General features: G+C 40.7%; 2 protein-coding genes across 2 annotated transcripts in view; both read right to left on the reverse strand.

Moving 5' to 3' along the window:
• The window catches only part of 128up (GTP-binding protein 128up), a 56,178-nt gene extending 48,442 nt beyond the window's left edge, over positions 1-7,736 (reverse strand). The window contains 3 exon segments of the mRNA XM_068392222.1: positions 3,139-3,182; positions 3,184-3,305; positions 7,576-7,736. Of these exon segments, the coding sequence (XP_068248323.1) occupies positions 3,139-3,182; positions 3,184-3,305; positions 7,576-7,614 (205 nt within the window). The 5' untranslated portion in view covers positions 7,615-7,736.
• A 9,560-nt stretch (positions 7,737-17,296) lies between these two features.
• LOC137657037 (ribonuclease P protein subunit p25-like protein) overlaps positions 17,297-18,597 on the reverse strand; it is an 88,216-nt gene continuing 86,915 nt past the window's right edge. Inside the window, exon 5 of the mRNA XM_068391396.1 lies at positions 17,297-17,637. Within this exon, the coding sequence (XP_068247497.1) occupies positions 17,343-17,637 (295 nt within the window). The 3' untranslated portion in view covers positions 17,297-17,342. The remainder of the gene's footprint in view (positions 17,638-18,597) is intronic.

The following is an 18,597-nucleotide window of genomic DNA, read 5'->3' on the forward strand; positions in this document are numbered from 1 at the left end:
GAATGTTGAGGATAATAAGGAGGCAGATATAATTGCTGTTGCAGGTGTTGAGGTGCCGGTGATGGGATATGAGAATGAGAGAGAGATTACAATAGAGGAAGTGAGGAGAGCACTAGATGAAACGAGAGTAGGAAAAGCATCTGGTATGTATGGTGTGAGAGCTGAGATGTTAAGGAAGGGGGTGTGACTGTACTTGAATGGTTGGTGAGATTGTTCAATATGTGTTTTGTGTTGTCAATGGTACCAGTAGATTGGGTTTGTGCATGTATTGTACCACTATATAAGGGTAAGGGAGATGTGCATTAGTGTTGTAATTCAAGAGGTATTAGTTTGTTGAGTGTAGTTGGAAAAGTGTATGGTAGAGTATGATTAATAGGATTAAGGATAAAACAGAAAATGCAATCTTAGAAGTACAGGGTGGTTTTAGAAGAGGTAGGGTTGTATGAATCAGATTTTCACAGTTAGGCAGATATGCGAGAAATATTTAGCAAAAGGTAAGGAGGTGTATGTTGCATTTACGGATCTGGAGAAAGCGTATGAGAGAGTTGATAGGGAAGCAATGTGGAATGTGATGAGGTTATATGGAGTTAGTGGAAGGTTGTTGCAAGCAGTGAAAAGTTTCTACAAAGGTAGTAAAGCATGTGTTAGGATAGGAAATGAAGTGAGTAATTGGTTTCCGGTGAGAGTGGGGCTGAGACAGGGATGTGTGATGTCCCCGTGGTTGTTTAACTTGTATGTTGATAGAGTGGTGAGAGAGGTGAATGCTCGAGTGCTTGGACGAAGATTAAAACTGGTAGATGAGAATGACATGAATGGGAGGTAAATCAGTTGTTGTTTGCGGATGATACTGTACTGATTGTAGACACAGAAGAGAAGCTTGGTCGATTAGTGACAGAATTTGGAAGGGTGTGTAAGAGAAGGAAGTTGAGAGTTGATGTGAGTAAGAGTAAGGTTATGAGATGTACGAGAAGGGAAGGTGGTGCAAGGTTGAATGTCATGTTGAATGGAGAGTTACTTGAAGAGGTGGATCAGTTTAAGTACTTGGGGTCTGTTGTTGCAGCAAATAGTGGAGTGGAAGCAGATGTACGTCAGAGAGTGAATGAAGGTTGTAAAGTGTTGGGGGCAGTTAAGGGAGTAGTAAAAAATAGAGGGTTGGGCATGAATGTAAAGAGAGTTCTATATGAGAAAGTGATTGTACCAACTGTGATGTATGGATCGGAGTTGTGGGGAATGAAAGTGATGGAGACAGAAATTGAATGTGTTTGATATGAAGTGTCTAAGGAGTATGGCTGGTGTATCTCGAGTAGATAGGGTTAGGAACGAAGTGGTGAGGGTGAGAACGGGTGTAAGAAATGAGTTGGCAGCTAGAGTGGATATGAATGTGTTGAGGTGGTTTGGCCATGTTGAGAGAATGGAAAATGGCTGTCTGCTAGAGAAGGTGATGAATGCAAGAGTTGATGGGGAGAAGTACAAGAGGAAGGCCAAGGTTTGGGTGGATAGATGGAATGAAGGAAGCTCTAGGTGATAGGAGGACAGATGTCGGAGAGGCAAGAGAGCATGCTAGAAATAGGAAAGAATGGAGAGCGATTCTGATGCAGTTCCGGTATGCCCTGCTGCTTCCTTCGGTGCTTTGGTTGACTGCGAAGGGGTAGCAGCAGTAATAGGGGATTTAGCGTTATGAAGCTTCATCTGTGGTAGATAACGGGGGAGGGAGGGGCTGTGGCACCCTAGCAGTACCAGCCGAACTCGGTCGAATCCCTTGTCAGGCTGGGAGGAACGTAGAGAGGAGAGGTCCCCTTTTTTGTTTCATTTGTTTGATGTCGGCTACCCCCCAAAATTGGGGGAAATGCCTTGGTATATGTATGTATGTACTTCCTCTACATTCGCTAATAAGGTGAATACAACGATAAACCACCACCTACTGCAAACGTAAATAAGTAAATAGTGCCAACAGTGAGAATAAACAGACCATGATTGATCCCTGAAGGGGACAACTTGTCTGCCATCAATAGGACATGTGACAGAGAGTATCTCTCTCACGAGGAGGAAAACTGTGTATCACTTAAGGGTACCAGTATATGCCGAGTTCCATATCAACTCAAGGAGGTAACACATACAATACCCTCATCGGCCTACCGTACAGTGCTAGTGATCAGGCCGGGAAGAACCGTTCACCTGCAACAGGTAATAGCACAGCAGCTTTACACTAGACACACAATCCCTAAATGACCCTAGATGTACCAATCATGTGAGCTTCTAAAGGAATAACACACAAAAGAAAAGAAAAAAATCCTCCCATGTTCCAACAGTAAAAGTGGGTACAAATAACCCCTTCCCGTTAACTTTAGTGCTAGGGTTTAGTCTGGGGAGCACTACTTATCTACACACAGTGCAACAGCGGTAACAGTTACTCCAGACTCCATCCGACTGACTGACCCTGTAAGTACCATTTGGCAAGCGAGGACCATCACTCCCTTCCAAGGAAAAGAGACTGCTCCAAGTACTATGGAAGCGTAAAAGACCATACTAAAAGATCATCTACTTTCATATAAGACAAAGTGCCAGATGAAGTGAAAGGAGGGATAGACGTTGGTAGAGAAGAATAATGAGTAACAGTTTTTTGTGCTCCCTAGGAGAAGAAATTTACTAGAGCTTCTATAACAACAAAAAATCTACACTTGAGTTTTGTCACAAGGGGAGAAGTTTATCATCTTCCTAATTGGAAAAGCAAGAATGAAACTCCTCAAAGTGGGAACTACGTACAATTACGCCCTTCACAAAGGTCCGCAACACATGGGGATTCACTTTACCACATTTGCCTTTGGCATGCTTTTGCTCTTACAAATGAGAGCAATCACCATAAAAAATAAAATCACAAATAAACATACGATTAAATATTTGAAAGAACATATATACTAATTGTGAAAGAGGAAAAAAACAGTGTGCTACAGCACCTACGCAGTTAATGAATTAAGGGTCGTTTCAGCTATGGTTTAGATATTCGCCTAATTAAAGGACAAAAGATCCGTAGGAACAAATGCTTGTATATTTATTCTACCTCACATGCAGACTGATCATACTTAAACTACAACATTTTCAGTCTAAGATTACCTTACTCAGCTAAATGTTAAGACTTACCCACAAAACCAATACGAGCATCACCAGTTTTAGCAACATCAAAAACCATCTCCAGCGACACCACCGCCGCCCTTTGGTGTGATAAGTTCTCTTCTTAGTTTAGCTAATTTAGCTTTCAAAAGCCCTAAGTGGCCCATTGTAGCCTTGTTTCTTTGAGTTCGAGCCATCTGAAAAAAAAGTTATTTCAATCAATATATAATGATAAAAAGTTTTTGATAACTACTAACAACACCTTTACACAAGTATAAGAAGTTTATTCACAAAGAAAATTAAAACAAAATTTTTAAACTGAAAATCATTTCAATACAACACTCACCCGAGATCCATAATACTAAAGGGGAAATATGACAAATTTGGAAGTAACTTGTAGTTTTCCTAACTATACAAACCTATAGTTTTTTACACATACTTTACCTGGCTGCTTGCGAAAATGTCTGCCAAAGGTCTTCGAAACGTCGGTGAGCTCAGAGGGGGGTGAGAAAAGAGTTGCCTATTCTCTTGTTGAGCGAGCACTCACCCTGAGAGGAGAGCATGCTGGAGAATCAGTCTTCATCCTTAGACTGCGCTGACAAGGAAAGCCAACAAGGTCAGGACCTCAAGGTCAACCGGCAAAGGATGACATGCCAAAGACTAGGAGTTCACCCGAAGTTACCACTCTGAGAACGTGCCTAATTGCAACTACTACATCAAAGCCCTGCCTGTTAGAGCTCTTAAGAATTAAATCCATTTCCTATAATAATGCAGTACAGTATTGTGCAGCATTTATTTATCTTTTATTCACTAACTAACCCACTTCTTTACTTTGGGTTGTACTTACAAAGAGAAAGAAGGGGTTAAAGATATTACTTCACAAGGCAGACAGGTGAGGTTATATGACCGATCAAAAGTAGCTGAAAGGTATGCAACCAATTGTGAACAGGAAAGCAATCAATCAGAAACAACCACTTGAGCAAAGAGCTGCGATTTACAAACATTTACTTATGTTATACCACTCTCTTAAAAATGTGCGAAACTCTAGTAGTACATCTAGTATAGCTCTACTGGGAGAGCAAAGTAGAGAAATGTAACTATTGAAAAGAGCAATTTCTAAATAAATCAGCAATAACAAGTACTGTAAAAGCTAATTTTCCAAAAGAGAGAGGGAGGGAGGGAGGGAGGGAGGGAGAGAGAGAGAGAGAGAGAGAGGGAGGGAGAGAGGGAGGGAGAGAGAGAGGGAGGGAGAGAGGGAGGGAGAGGAGAGGAGGGAGAGAGAGAGAGGGAGGGAGAGAGAGAGGGAGGGAGAGAGAGAGAGGGAGGGAGAGAGAGAGAGAGAGAGGGAGGGAGGGAGAGAGAGAGGGAGGGAGGGAGAGAGAGAGAGAGGAGAGGGAGAGAGAGAGAGAGAGGGAGAGAGAGAGGGAGGGAGAGAGAGAGAGAGGGAGGGAGAGAGAGAGAGAGAGGAGGGAGAGAGAGAGGAGAGAGAGAGAGAGAGAGAGAGAGAGAGAGAGAGAGAGAGAGAGAGAGAGAGAGAGAGGAGAGAGAGAGAGAGAATTTCTAGCAGAAAATCATAAAATCTCCCAATAACCTTCTCTCTGGCCCTGCGACAGATACTGACTCTCAAAGAAATTTGTTTCAATAAACACTCTTAAAATGGGAACACCAGATAGCATGAGTACAAATGTAAACAAGCCTAGAACAGCACCCCGCGGTAGCAACTGCATCCTCTGATAAACACCAAAAGGTCTGCAAGCTCTTAAAAGTTCTCTGATCCTAAGACTTCAGAAAGTCTAACTTTGAGGAGGTATAAAGGCGAGTGTTTCACTTTTAAGCAACCTAGAAAATTAAAGGAGCTACAGTATATTAATCATGTCCTCCAACTCGAGGCCAATATCCCCAGGACGCTAATGTGTCATACCGGGAATGAAACTAAAGGTAGTTTCATTTTGCCACAACCAGTGAAAGTGGAAGGAGACGTCTGTCTTTCCAAAACGGCTGAGATCAAAGTGAAGAAAGTACAAGTGAGTGGGAAGGGGGTGCCTCTCCCTGCTACCACCGGTAACATACGTTATGGTTGTTTACCTCATTAAAATCTTATAGCTGTATGCCAGCTTTCTTCTCCAAGGTAAAGAATATATGGTTTGTATTCTGTGTAGGAACAAATTATATTTCAGACCAAGATTTGGTTTCATTATAAAATAGTGCAATATTAGTTAGGACTTGAAACTCACATAATGAATAGATCCTTACAAATACACTACGAGGAAATACTCCAAAAAGCTAAGAAAAAGGCGCTCTTGACAAAGAAACGAACGCATAGGTAAGCTGCGAAAATTAGAATGGGTTTATCAGAGACGACTAGTACTACGAAGGGAGAGGATATGTACAGTAATGGCTCCTCACCTATCCTCCTCCTTGGATTCCTAGACTGGGTTAAGTCAACTTGGGGCACAGATATGTGGTTATCTACGGATACGTCCCTGATTATACATGATATCTTAGGATAGTCGTTCCAGGGGTTAGAACCCTGTGATACCTGACGGTAATTCTCTTGTAATATCACTCACAGAAATATTATACAGTAGGTAACTGCCCGAAGGAACTACCATCAGGATGAAATGGCTATCTCACCCAAAAATAGATTTTTCCTACGTCTAAATCCGTTTTTTTACCCAAGTCATTCAAGTATACGGTGAGACTTGACCCCCTAATATCTTTATGTATTCCTTAATGCAATACCCACCTGTATATTTCTTTTTGTTTCCATACCCCTTTCAAATGTCCTCTCCCTTATTACAACATTTCAATTATTACCATGAAATATTTATTCCCTTCATTATATCTTACTAGTTTTTCATCATGTGTTGTTATTACCTTATCACACCCAGTTTTCAGATAAATACTTGCTCTGAACAAGTTTCACATGAAAGTTCATTCAAGTTTACTTTACAGACTTCATTCTGTTTCCGTTAACCAATCACGTACCCATATGTATGGAAATTTGCGACCGGGGGTGGGGGGGGTGTAATATTTCCCAACCCCCTTTTTTTTATCGCTTCAACTGCTCGCATTAGTCCCTTCCCAAGCCTTTTTCCGTGTTAAGCCTTTGTCCGTGTTCTACTTTTAACGTGTACTATTATACAACTTCCTATAGGGATATGTAATGGTTGTAGTTATCCATACCTAGACCCAGCAGGGAAGTTTCATGGAAATTACCCCGATGATCCCCAGCCTTCGACGGCCCGATCATAAATTAAGTTATTATTTTAACTTTAAGTTTAATTATATGAGCATTGAATGCAGTTCATTATTAAAGTTATATCAATGTTAACATGCGCAGCTCAACATTATCACTTGCCAGTACATAAGGAGTAAGTTGTTTTTATTTTTCGGCGAGTGAAGTGAGCCCACGGCGGAACAAAAACCACTACGTTCAGGGTAAAACATTGCTGTTACTGTGCGCAGCACAACATTACCGCTTGCCAGTGCATACGGAGCTTGATGTTTTATTTTTTTGTGAGCGAAGCAAGCGCCCGGTGAAGCAAGAACCATTAGGTTTAAGGTAATTCAATTTGATCGGAAAACCTATGTTTCTCTGTAGTAAATAATGTGATTTCACAGAATTCTAGTTCACTTCAATTACCAGTGTGTAGTGGGGAATGAGAAGTCGAACTGGTCGTTCCGTTTACTTGCGGTTGAAATGAAAGTCAAATTTGGTTAAATCACATTATTTACTAAAGGAAAACATATATTTTCTAGTCGAAACATTTCCCTGTCCGTAAATATAGTTTTACCAGGTTTTTCATTAGTAAAGTTTGTCCCGTGTAATTCTATAATAAAGCCACATTGTCTCATTGCTCCTCTGTTTTGGCAAGCTGTACATCAATATTAGTAGCGTGGGCAAATATTTTGGCGAAATAAAAAAAACTCGGTAAAATCCAACCACCTACACACAAACCATCGATTTGACAATAAGAAAGTTTACAGCCGTCCCTGCAAACTACACTACATACATCCCCAATAATCAATTAGTGATTAAATAATATTAATTCAGTGGACTAAAATACTTGTATATATTGCTATATGCTGTCATCCAAGCACCATAACTAGCTTATTTTCAATCCATTTGCAAACTCACATTGAATAAAACTGGCCAAGGCTAATCTAATTTATTAGCCTAGGCCTGACCTGGCTTTGATGATTACTTCATTTCATATACCTTTAACTGTACTAATCTAGTAGTGTCTAAGCTAGCCTGACAAGTTAACTTAAATCTGTATAGAATACGATAAAGTATATTAATTTAACAGTTATTATTTTAAATTTTTAGAAATATGTAAAATATGGTAAGATATGTCAAGTTTTATATAAAACTTCAAGACAAGGTTAATCATAGGCAGTAGAAATAAAATAGTAAATACAACAATAAAACGATAAAAATAAGTTAAATTAAATGTATCTTACTTCGGCCTCAATGTCCGCTATTTTCTGCAAAAGACTCATCTTGCTTTTGAGAGAATTTCCTTATAAAAGAGGTAAGTGGTTAACACCACACCGTGTCTGGCGAACATAAAATAACAAGAATGAATGACTGAAAATTGGACTACGGAGACGGTCTTCTTCTTTCGTCAACTGATAGGTTTTCTTGACGCACTCTAGAATCCAATCCAATCTTAGCTTTTATTATTATTATTATTATTATTATTATTATTATTATTATCATTATTATTATTATTATTACTTGCTAAGCTACAACCCTAATTGGAAAAGCAAGATGCTATAAGGCCAGGGGCCCCAACAGAGAAAATAGCCCAGTGATGAAAGGAAATTAGGAAAAAAAAAATTTGTAAGAACAGTAGCCTAACAGCATTAAAATTTATATTTCATATATAAACAAAATTTTTAACAAAACAAGAGGAAGAGAAATTAGATAGAATAGTATGCCCGAGTGTACCCTCAAGCAAGAGAACTCTAACCCAAGACAGTGGAAGACCATGGTACAGACTACAGAGGCTATGGCACTACCCAACACTAGAGAACAATGGTTTGATTTTGGAGTGTCCATCTCCTAGAAGAGCTGCTTACCATAGCTAAAGTCTCTTCTACCCTTTTGGGGTTATTGAGGCAGAGCACAACTACCTGTGATATGAGGTAATCAAAATGATAGAATAAATATTCTATACACCCTAACCACATTATTCAAGGATATTCTAAACGTTGATAAATATTTTCGTATTTATGTGTATTGTTTTGTCTAAAGCATAAATTCGATCATGGCTTCATTCATTTTTACACAATTTCTTCCAGTAATACAGTATAATCAATCTCGGGATTATGTTTCATAATATTGTTTACACGGAAAAAATACTGTTTCACATGAAAATACTGAATTATGTAAGGGTTGCAACAATGACGTGGTATAATTGTAATTTTTTTTCTCAAATGTGTAAATTTCGATTCCCATATCCATTATTCTTAAAAGTGACTAAAACAGTTCAGATACTTAACCTAAATAATAACCGAGGTAAAATGGTGATAATCGACAATCTAAGGAATTACCATAGTTAATAAATTTTCGGTAAATATGTAAATTTTTACAATAAGATTATACGAGCAGGAGTTCATCTTTACTCTTACAATCTGGTTTCGCAATGAGCCAGTATCAAACTATCTTCTATGTTTCCATTCATATTCAGATCCAAAGCTTTAGGGGGTCTGTAGATGGAGTAAAGGAAGTTGAGTAAAGTAAAAAGATATAACGCAGTTATGGCCCAACGGTACTGTGCAAACTCCCCTAAGTAATATCAATTACACCGTGGGAGTCCACTGACAATACTAACCACCTACACAATAAACCGCCTGAAGATGGTTTGCCACGACAAAAGGGTTGATTGGAAAAGTATTTTTATTCTAATTACGTTTGCCATGAGAAATGTTCATACATATGTATACACAACTCTCTCTCTCTCTCTCTCTCTCTCTCTCTCTCTCTCTCTCTCTCTCTCTCTCTCTCTCTATTTATATATATATATATATATATATATATATATATATATATATATATATATATATATATATATATACATTATCTCCTCCTCCTACACCTGTTGACCCAAAGGGCCTCGGTTAGATTTCGCCAGTCGTCTCTGTCTTGAGCTTATAATTCAATATTTCTCCATTCATCATCTCCTACTTCACGCTTCATAGTCCTTAGCCATGTAGGTCTGGGTCTTCCAATTCTTCCAGTGCCTTGTGGAGCCCAGCTAAACGTCTGGTGAAATAATCTCTCTTGGGGAATGCGAAGAGCATACCCGAACCATCTCCATCTACCTCTCATCATGATCTCATCCACATATGGCACTCGAGTAATCTCTCTTATAGTTTCATTTCTAATCCTGTCCAGCCATTTAACTCCCAATATCCTTCTGAGGGATTTATTATTAAATCTACTAAATCTATTGGAGATTGTTTCATTGTCATCCCATGACTCATGTCCATACAGTAAACTGATTTGACTAAACTGATATATAGTCTGATTTTTATATGCAATTTCAGGCAATTTGGTTACAATATTTTACTTAATCTAGCCATTGTCTGATTTTTTTTTTTAATTTTTCACTATATTCTAGTTGTAAAGACTGTATTAGACATCATCGTTCCTGAATACTTAAATGATTCTACCTCATTAATCCTTTCTCCTTCCAAGGATATTTCATCTTCCATTGTATACTCCGTTCTCATTATCTCTGTCTTTCTTTTATTTATCTTTAGCCCAACCTCGTGTGATATTTCGTGCATTCTGGTAAGCAAGCACTGCAAATCCTGTAGTGTTCTGCTAAAAAGGACAGTATCATCAGCATACTCCAGGTTTGCTAAATTCCAATCAACAATGCAATCTAATCCTTCTCCACCATCTCTGACTGTTCTACATATTATAAAGTCCACGAGGAAGATAAACAACATAGGTGACAACACATTCCCTTGGAGTACTCCGCTGTTCACTGGAAACTCACTTGATAAGACTCCATTAACATTAACTTTGCACTAGCTGTGCTCATGAACAGACTTAATCAAATTTACATGTTGACAGTATTGACTGGAGAGAGTACTGTATTTAGACAGTAAAGCAGATGAGGTTGACAAAGCTATGAATTCAGGAAGTGGCTATGGTGTAAGAATTGCTCATAGAATTACTAATGAAATTTCGACTGGGGCAAAGAAGAAGAAGCATATACCCATCAAAAAGAGAGATGGCTCTGTTATAGCAACAGAAGATGAAGAAAGACAACGTTAGATGGGACACTTTAGTGAGGTTATGAATAGGACATATGAAGGGAATAATTTGATTGATATACCTGAAGCTGATGAAGACCTTGATGTGCCCATGAATGAATTCAGTGTGTTTGAAGTCAAAGCTATCCTAAAAAAAAAACTAAAGAAATGAAAAGCCCCGGGATACGATGGAATAACTGCCGAGATGATACTGGTCAAAAAATGAAGTGACTCCCAGACTACTTACAAGATTATTTTATAGAATGTGGCATGAAAAGGCAAAACCTGATGAATGAGAGTTAGCAGTGTTGGTGAAAATAGCTAAAAAGGGAGACCTGGCTGACTGCAATAATTACAGAGACATAACACTTACGTCAGTTTTTATGAAAATATATACCGTAGTATGCTTATTCTTAAGAGATTGGAGAGAAAGATTGATAAAAAGCTGAAAAATGAACAAGCAAGATTTAGACCAAATTTCAATTTTGAGACATGTTGTACAGCAATGCGTGGAATATAGATATCCCCTTTAGATGCTATTTGTGGACTATGAAAAAGCCTTTGACAGTCTGCATCGGCCAATTTTGTGGAATACATACATATATATAATATATATATATATATATATATATATATATATATATCGTCGTCGTCGGCGGCGCCCACTCGTGTCCGAGTATTGGGTTCTGTCGTTAGCCATCAGCCTCCTATCTATGGGGTGGGTGCTTATGCCTGATGTGGCTGTTAAGTCCTAGTCTGTGGTGGAAGAGTCACGGACAGTGTTCACAAGGGAGGGTAGGTGGTGGGCGGGGCTGTTCTAATCGCTCTCTCCTTCTTCTCCTCCTAGCCTCCTCATTTTGTCTCCTCCTCTCCTCGAAGTCCACGGTGCCATGGTGTACTGTACTTCTCCAGGTTTTCCTGTCCCTGGCTGTTTCTTCCCATGAGGAAGGATCGATGTCAGTCAGAGCTAGGGTGCGCTTTAGTTGATCTTTATAGCGCATTTTCGGGGCTCCTCGTGGTCTGGTGCCCTGGGTCAGTTCTCCGTAGAATATTTTCTTTGGGAGCCTAGATGGATCCATCCTATGCACGTGTCCTATCCAGCGGAGGCGGTGGTGGATGATGGTGGCCTCCACGCTGGTCAGCGAGGCACGTTCTAAGACTTCAATGTTGGTGGTGTGGCTCTCCCAGGGGATTTTCAAGATCTGCCTCAGTTTCATTTGTTGGAAGCGTTCTAGGTTTTTATATATATATGTATATATATATACACATGTAGAAATCACGAAAGCTGACACGTGATGAATATAAAATGTATTATAGCCACGAAAGGAAAAATGAAAAGACTTGATTGGAGTTATTACTTTCATCCACTCAGGACATTATCAAACTCAGCAATGAGAATACATATACACAGACATCGTATTTATACAGGAGAAGGGGATCCAACAGCTGTCAGTTTCTTAATAATTCCGGAGAAGTCAGATTTTAGATAAAAGGATAATACTGGATTAAAGGAAAACAGACCTGGGCTTAGATTCAAATTTCTACCTTGAGTACAGGAGACTAAAAAGGATTCAACAATATTCCTTTGGAAATAGTCATTTACATGGATTACTTTTTCCGCCTTTGACCAACCAATTCTGTGACTTGACCCTGACCAGTGGGAGGCCAAGGCATTATTAATTTAAGAGAACTAATGGAGACAGCCACCTGATGCTGTTTTAATCTGACAGGGATACTTTTGGATGTTTGGCCGACATAGAATAAGTTACACTCTGAACAAGGAATGCTATATATTACATTATTATCATTTCCAGAACTATTCTTAATTAACATGTTTTTTAATGTACAATTATATTTAAACACTACATCAATGTCTAGTTTTTTCAAAAGGGGTATAACATCTAAAAAACAAACATGAAATGTCAAACAAAGCATATTATTAATTGTTTCTTTCCTCTTTAATTGGACACTATAAAATATAATCTTTGAGTGGGCCAAGTGCTGAAGGCTGGCGTTTGGAAACGCCAGACCACCTTTACGGCCTTTTACTCTGTAAAGGTGGTCTGGCGTTTCCAAACGCCAGCCTTCAGCACTTGGCCCACTCCAAGATTTCTCTTGGAAGCAAGTGTGTGGGTAATGCCCCTGATCTCGTGAGCTTTAACCCTCACTGGTGCTTGGACTCTTGAGGAAGTCTCATACGCCTTGAGGATGGTTTCACGGATCCAGAAGGATATTATGTTCCTCGACACCTCCCTCTTGGCTCTGCTGGTGCTAACAAAGAGTCGTCGACATTCAGGTCTGAGATGCCGAGTTTGCTTAAGATAGCGCTGGAGACACCTGACGGGACTGAGAAGTCTCTCACCTGAACCGCCACTTGCCGCATCCGGTAAGGAAGGAATAGTGAAGGCCTCGAACCTGGGATCGTGGATCGCTGGGTTTTGAGTCTTGGCCACGAACTCTGGCACAAAACTCAAGGAGATCTCTTTCCAACCCTCTGCATGAGTGACATTACAAGAGAGGCCGTGTAATTCCCCGACTCTCTTCGCCGATGCTAAGGCTAGCAGAAAAACAGTCTTCAGGGTCAAGTGCCTGTCTGAGACACGGCTCAAGGGTTCGTACAGAGCACGAGTTAGAGACCCAAGAACTAGGGTGACATCCCACTGGGGAACTCGAAGTTCCCTCGGGGGACACGACTGTTCAAAGCTCTTAATGAGCATAGAAATCTCCAGGGCATTGATATCTATGCCCTTCAGACTGAACACCATTGCAAGGGCAGACCTGTACCCTTTAATGGCAGAAACCGACAGGAGCTTATCTCTGCGAAGAAAGACTAGGAAGTCTGCGCTTTGAGTCAGAGAGGCTCCGAACGGAGAGATACTCCTTCCACTACACCAATCACAGAAGACCAACCACTTCCCCTGGTAGACTGAGGAAGAAGATCTTCTAAGGTACTCAGACATCTCTCTCGCAGTGAGTCGCGAAAAACCTCGCGTTCTGAGGAGATGCTGGATAGTCTCCACGCGTGAAGTCTGAGCGACTGCACCGCCTGGTGGTACCTGCTCGACAAGGGTTGCCGCAGGAGATTGGGCCAGTGTGGTAGCTCTCTCGGTGCCTCGACCAGGAGCGACAACAGATCGGGAAACCACACCATGTGTGGCCATAGTGGAGCAATGAGAGTCATCCTGAGTCCTGGGGTTACTAGGACCCAAGACAAGACTGCGCGAAGCAAGCAAAAGGGGGGAAATGCGTAGCAATCCAGTCGATCCCAAGGATGTTGCAGTACGTCCTCGAACGTTGCCCCGGGATCTGGTACTGGAGAGCAAAACACGGGAAGCTTGGCGTTGTGCCGTGTTGCGAATAGGTCGACGCATGGTTCTCCCCAGAGGTCGAGTACTCGACTCGCTACCCAAGGGGGAGAAACCATTCTGCCCCTATTACCTGGTTTCTGCGACTTAGGGCATCTGCCAGAACATTTCTCTTGCCTGGAATGTACCTGCCTGACAAGGTTAGGTGTTGACTCCCTGCCCACAGAAACACCTGCCTCGTAAACTGCTACAAGGGACGTGAGAGCGTGCCCCTTTGCTTGTTGACGTACGCGTCCACTAACGTGTTGTCGCTCATCAGCACTAGCGAGTGCTCTCTCAAACCCCTCTGGAAATGAATGACTGCTCTCGAGACTGCCATCATTTCCCGCACGTTTAAGTGCAGGTGTTTCTCCTCTTACGACCACACACCTGACACGACTAAGTCATCCAGGTGTGCACCCCAACCTTCCGCGGACGCATCTGTGAACAGACGTAACTGAGATAGAGGAGGGTTTATAAGAAACCCTCTCATGAGGTTCTCCTTGTTTAGCCACCAAAGGAGATCCTCCCTTACCTCGCGTTCCATGAGGACCGGACGAGAGGGAGGATCGGTGGCAGCCGACCACTGCTTCTTCAGACACCACTGAAGGGAGCTAAGATGGATCCACCCGAAGGGAACAAGCTTCTCCACTAAGGAAGGGTGACCTAGAAGAGCTTGCCACTGGAGGGCTGGAAGTTGTTCCTGCGACAGGAGTGGCTGTGCAACCTCTCTGAGTCTGCTCATCCATTCTCCCGAGGGAAGAACGCGAGCTGCTGCGGAGTCGATCAGCATTCCCAGATACTTCACCTTCTCCTTGGGAATGAGGTTCAACTTCTCGTAATTCACCACGATCCCCAGATCGCAACAAACGGCCAGAAGTGAGTCTTGGTCCTGAATCAACTGCTCCTGTAAGGGAACGAGAATCAGCCAGTCGTTGAGGTACATCAGTAGGCGGATACCCCTCGAGTGGGCCCAAGCTGCTACCGTCGTGAACACTCGTGTGAACACTTGGGGAGCTGTGCAGAGTCCAAAGCTCAGGACTTTGAACTGGTACACCGAGCCCTGGAAGGGGAATCAGAGGTACTTTCGAGACGACCGATGAACTGGTACTTGAAAGTACGCGTTCTTCAAGTCTATCAAAAGTATGAAGTCGTACTGCCTGATGGCTAACAGCACAATGCGAGCTGTCAGCATCTTGAACGCAGTTTGCTGAACAAACTTGTTCAATGGCGAAAGGTCGATGATCGGTCTCCAACCTCCTGTCGCCTTCTCGACAAGGAAGAGAAAACAGTAGAACCCTGGTGACTGATCGTGCACGACTTCTAGAACATCTTTCTCCAACATTTCCTGGACTTTCGCCTCTTAGGCCAGAGCCTTCGGAGATGTTGGAGCGTACGTGTAGAACGCTATTGGATTGGAGGGTGCCGATGAAGCATGAATGGAAGCTTGTAGCCTTCCCGAAGGATCAACACTACCCATTCCTCGGCCCCAAGGTGGTGCCACATCGTCCAATGGCGCGATAGGCATTCCCCTACCTTCGGCAGCATGGGAAGGGGAAAGCCAAGCTCAGGGTTTCCCTTTCCCTCGATTGCACCTGTTCCTTCCATTACGTGGAGGAGCTCCCGAGGGAGGCTGAAAGGTTTGTTTGGGAACAGAACCCTTCTGAACAGGAGCAGGTCTCGGCTGTACAGGAGCAGCAGGAGCACGATCAGCGGTACCCTTGTTGCTTCCCATGGGCTTGGCCTGACTCGGCCTGGCCATGGACGGTTTCACGAGACCAGGTCCCTTGAAAATCGCAGCCTGCGCCTGGTGGATAATGGAGTCCTTCGAGTCGAGGCGTCATTTATTCCTCGCGGCCCGGACTTCCTCTGGTGGAAAGAGAGAAGTTGCAGCTCTAATAGGAGCGTTCCTGAGTGCCAAGGCCTCTCCTGAATCAATCTGTCTCACCAAACGAGCAGCTAATGCCTTGCGCTTTTTGAGGATCAGATTGGCATACTGGGTAGCAAGCTGGTCCAAGAGAGAGGCAGCAACTTTCCCACCAGACAAAGCATTGTCTTTGTAAAAACACAAAGAAAAACTTTGAACGTCCATATCTCAAAACTATACTTATTGACCTTCAAATTTTATTTTCTGCCTTAGTTTAAAAGATATACCAAAGAGGAAGAGATAATTTCAACATCTTGCTAATATAAGTAAAAAGAACATTCGCTCTAATAAGAGTTCAGAAGTGGGTAATACCGGCGATATTAGCGGAGTTAGTGAAGGGGAGAGATGATGAAGGAGATACCGTCCTGCCTAAAGCAAGATATTAAGCAAAAAAATCTTAATTTATGATTAAATTACATTACTTTGGTTTATTAATATCCAAAAAGGAACATAAAATTCATAATAATCATGATTTATTAAAATTGTCTTTGTAAAAATACAAAGAAAAACTTTGAACACCCATATCTCAAAATTATACTTATTGACCTTCAAATTAAATCTTTACCCCTAGTTTTAAAGATATAGCATTATAATTTGGTATTTAACTTAGAAAGACATTATGAAACATTCAAATCGAGCCTTTTTTCCAATTTTTGTTTCATATTTTTTTTTTCCTGATTTATAGAGTTTATTATTTTACCATAATGAAAGAATTCATATTTAGCAAAAAAATTACTTTTAGGAAAAAACTATTCTATTGGAGATCTACATCAGGGCTATATAGGGTAGTAATCCCAGGTCTTAATATTAAATATCAAGGGAGGAGATAGAATTTGAAAAATACTAATTTTCAGGATAAATCGCCCTGGCATTGCAAAACCGGCCAGAGGAAAAAATCCTAGTCAGTTTGGAGATGTCCTAAGTACCCTATTTAAGTGGTATGAATGTCAAAGTCCTGTCCTTGAAAAAAACGGCATTAGCCGGCTGGCCCCCTCAAGTGAACTTAGTCTTACTCTTATATTGTATTTTTAATGTTGAATGTAAATTGGGTATTGCATAGAATGCATACATGGAAAAGATACACACATAACTCCGTGAAGAACCAAAAGCTTTCAGTTGGTAAGACAGAGGACTCCTCATCTCATAGCTATTAATCTGCCTACTTTAAAGAATTTGGCATTAATCTCTTTGGCCTAACCAGTCCTAAAGCCTTTGTAAAGAAACACACCTATGAATATATCTTGCCATCATGGTTAGATGGTATTAAAGTGTCTCACTTTAATGGTAACATGATAAGATTATGAGGCATGTTGTTCTCTGTCTTCAAGATCAGATATCTCTCAATGAAATGAATTAATGGAGAAAACCTTATCTATGCATCCATTTACATGATAAGAAAAAGTTCAATATTTTATGAATTCAAGAATCTGAATGGTAATTGCAGTACAGTATCTGAAGTCATATATTATGAAGAAAATATAAAAAAAAAGTAAAATAGTTTCAGGACCCAGATAGCAGCAGGTGATGGCCTAACTAGAGTCACAAGAAACAAAGTAATATACTCTTTACTCATTGAAATAATCATTCTCTGAATAGTAAAATGAAACAAAAAGCAAACAAAGAATACCATTAACACATCAAATTTGTGGTTATGTTTTATTCTTCAGTGACATTTAAAACCTGTTACCTTATTGTTCATTAGCTTTTTCTGAAATGTTTTCTGATCTTACTTTAGGTACAAACACCTCACTTCTGATATTTTTTTTATGACGTGTAGTTCCTTCTGATTCCGCTCTGCCATCTCTCCAGCTTTGGTTTTTGTACTCTTTAGTTTCCTTCAGGCTCTGTTTTTTATAATCTTTAGGTCCAAAACCATTATCAAAATTTCGTCTCTGTTTATTCTTATTACTATGATTATTTTTCTTTTTCAGTTGAGATTTATTAAGCCAAAGTTCCTCTCCTGAAGCTCCTGGTCCTTGATACCTAAAAATAAAAATATTTTGATTAATGCTAATTCATGAATGTGAAGACTAGATCCACATGTATATTGAATAGCCAGAAAGGAAGACATCATATAAACATAAAAGTTAAAAGATGGGGAAATGCAGCAAGAGGCTGGTAGGAAACAGCTAAGAATCTATGTAAAATGTATTACACTAAAAATATCCCAAATTTTAAAACAATATATACTTCTCATAACTATACAAATGTGAGTCCTTCATTGGAATATGACTTCAGTACAGCTGGAATGGCCCTTAAAACTTTTACAAGGTAGTTAACTACAGCTAAGTGATATGGAGGAAGCTACACCCACATGTCAGTCAGCAAGACACTTGTTTGACCTTATACCTGGCACTTGCAGTTCAGTTAAGGTGGGAAAAGTACCTTAAGTTACTAAGGTTTGTAATGTTAGGAAGAATAAATTTTAAAAGTACATGTAATTTGTAATTTTCCTAGCCATACAAATCTGAGTACTTTAATTAGAGTGATTACTTTGGTGCGAGCTGGAATCGGTCGTTGAACCGGATAACGAGCAGTTATACAACTGGAGAGGGTGTGGAGCAAAGACCTCAGGCCCCACTCCAATCGGCTATCACTCATTTTTGATACTTCGACCCAAGACTTAGAGGGGTGGTTTGAAGAGGGAAGTTATATTAAAGAACTCAGGTTTGTATGGCTATGAAAAATACAATTGTTCCGTCACTATAAAAACCTTACTATTTATAGGGAGTATTACTTTAGGCATCACTGAAAGACGATCCATAAGACTTTTAGCAAGGAATAATCACCCCAACCACTAATTAGCAGGGGGTGTGGGGGATAGCCAGCTACCCCACTCACTCAAACACCTGGTCTGAGCACCCCCTTTGGTTTTGGCTCAGTGAGAGAGACACTGTCTCTCTCTACTCCAACTTACCGGCCATTTGACTTGTTTTTTCTTAT

This window comes from Palaemon carinicauda, chromosome 18 (assembly GCF_036898095.1).
Source record: "Palaemon carinicauda isolate YSFRI2023 chromosome 18, ASM3689809v2, whole genome shotgun sequence".
Lineage (NCBI taxonomy): Eukaryota > Metazoa > Arthropoda > Malacostraca > Decapoda > Palaemonidae > Palaemon > Palaemon carinicauda.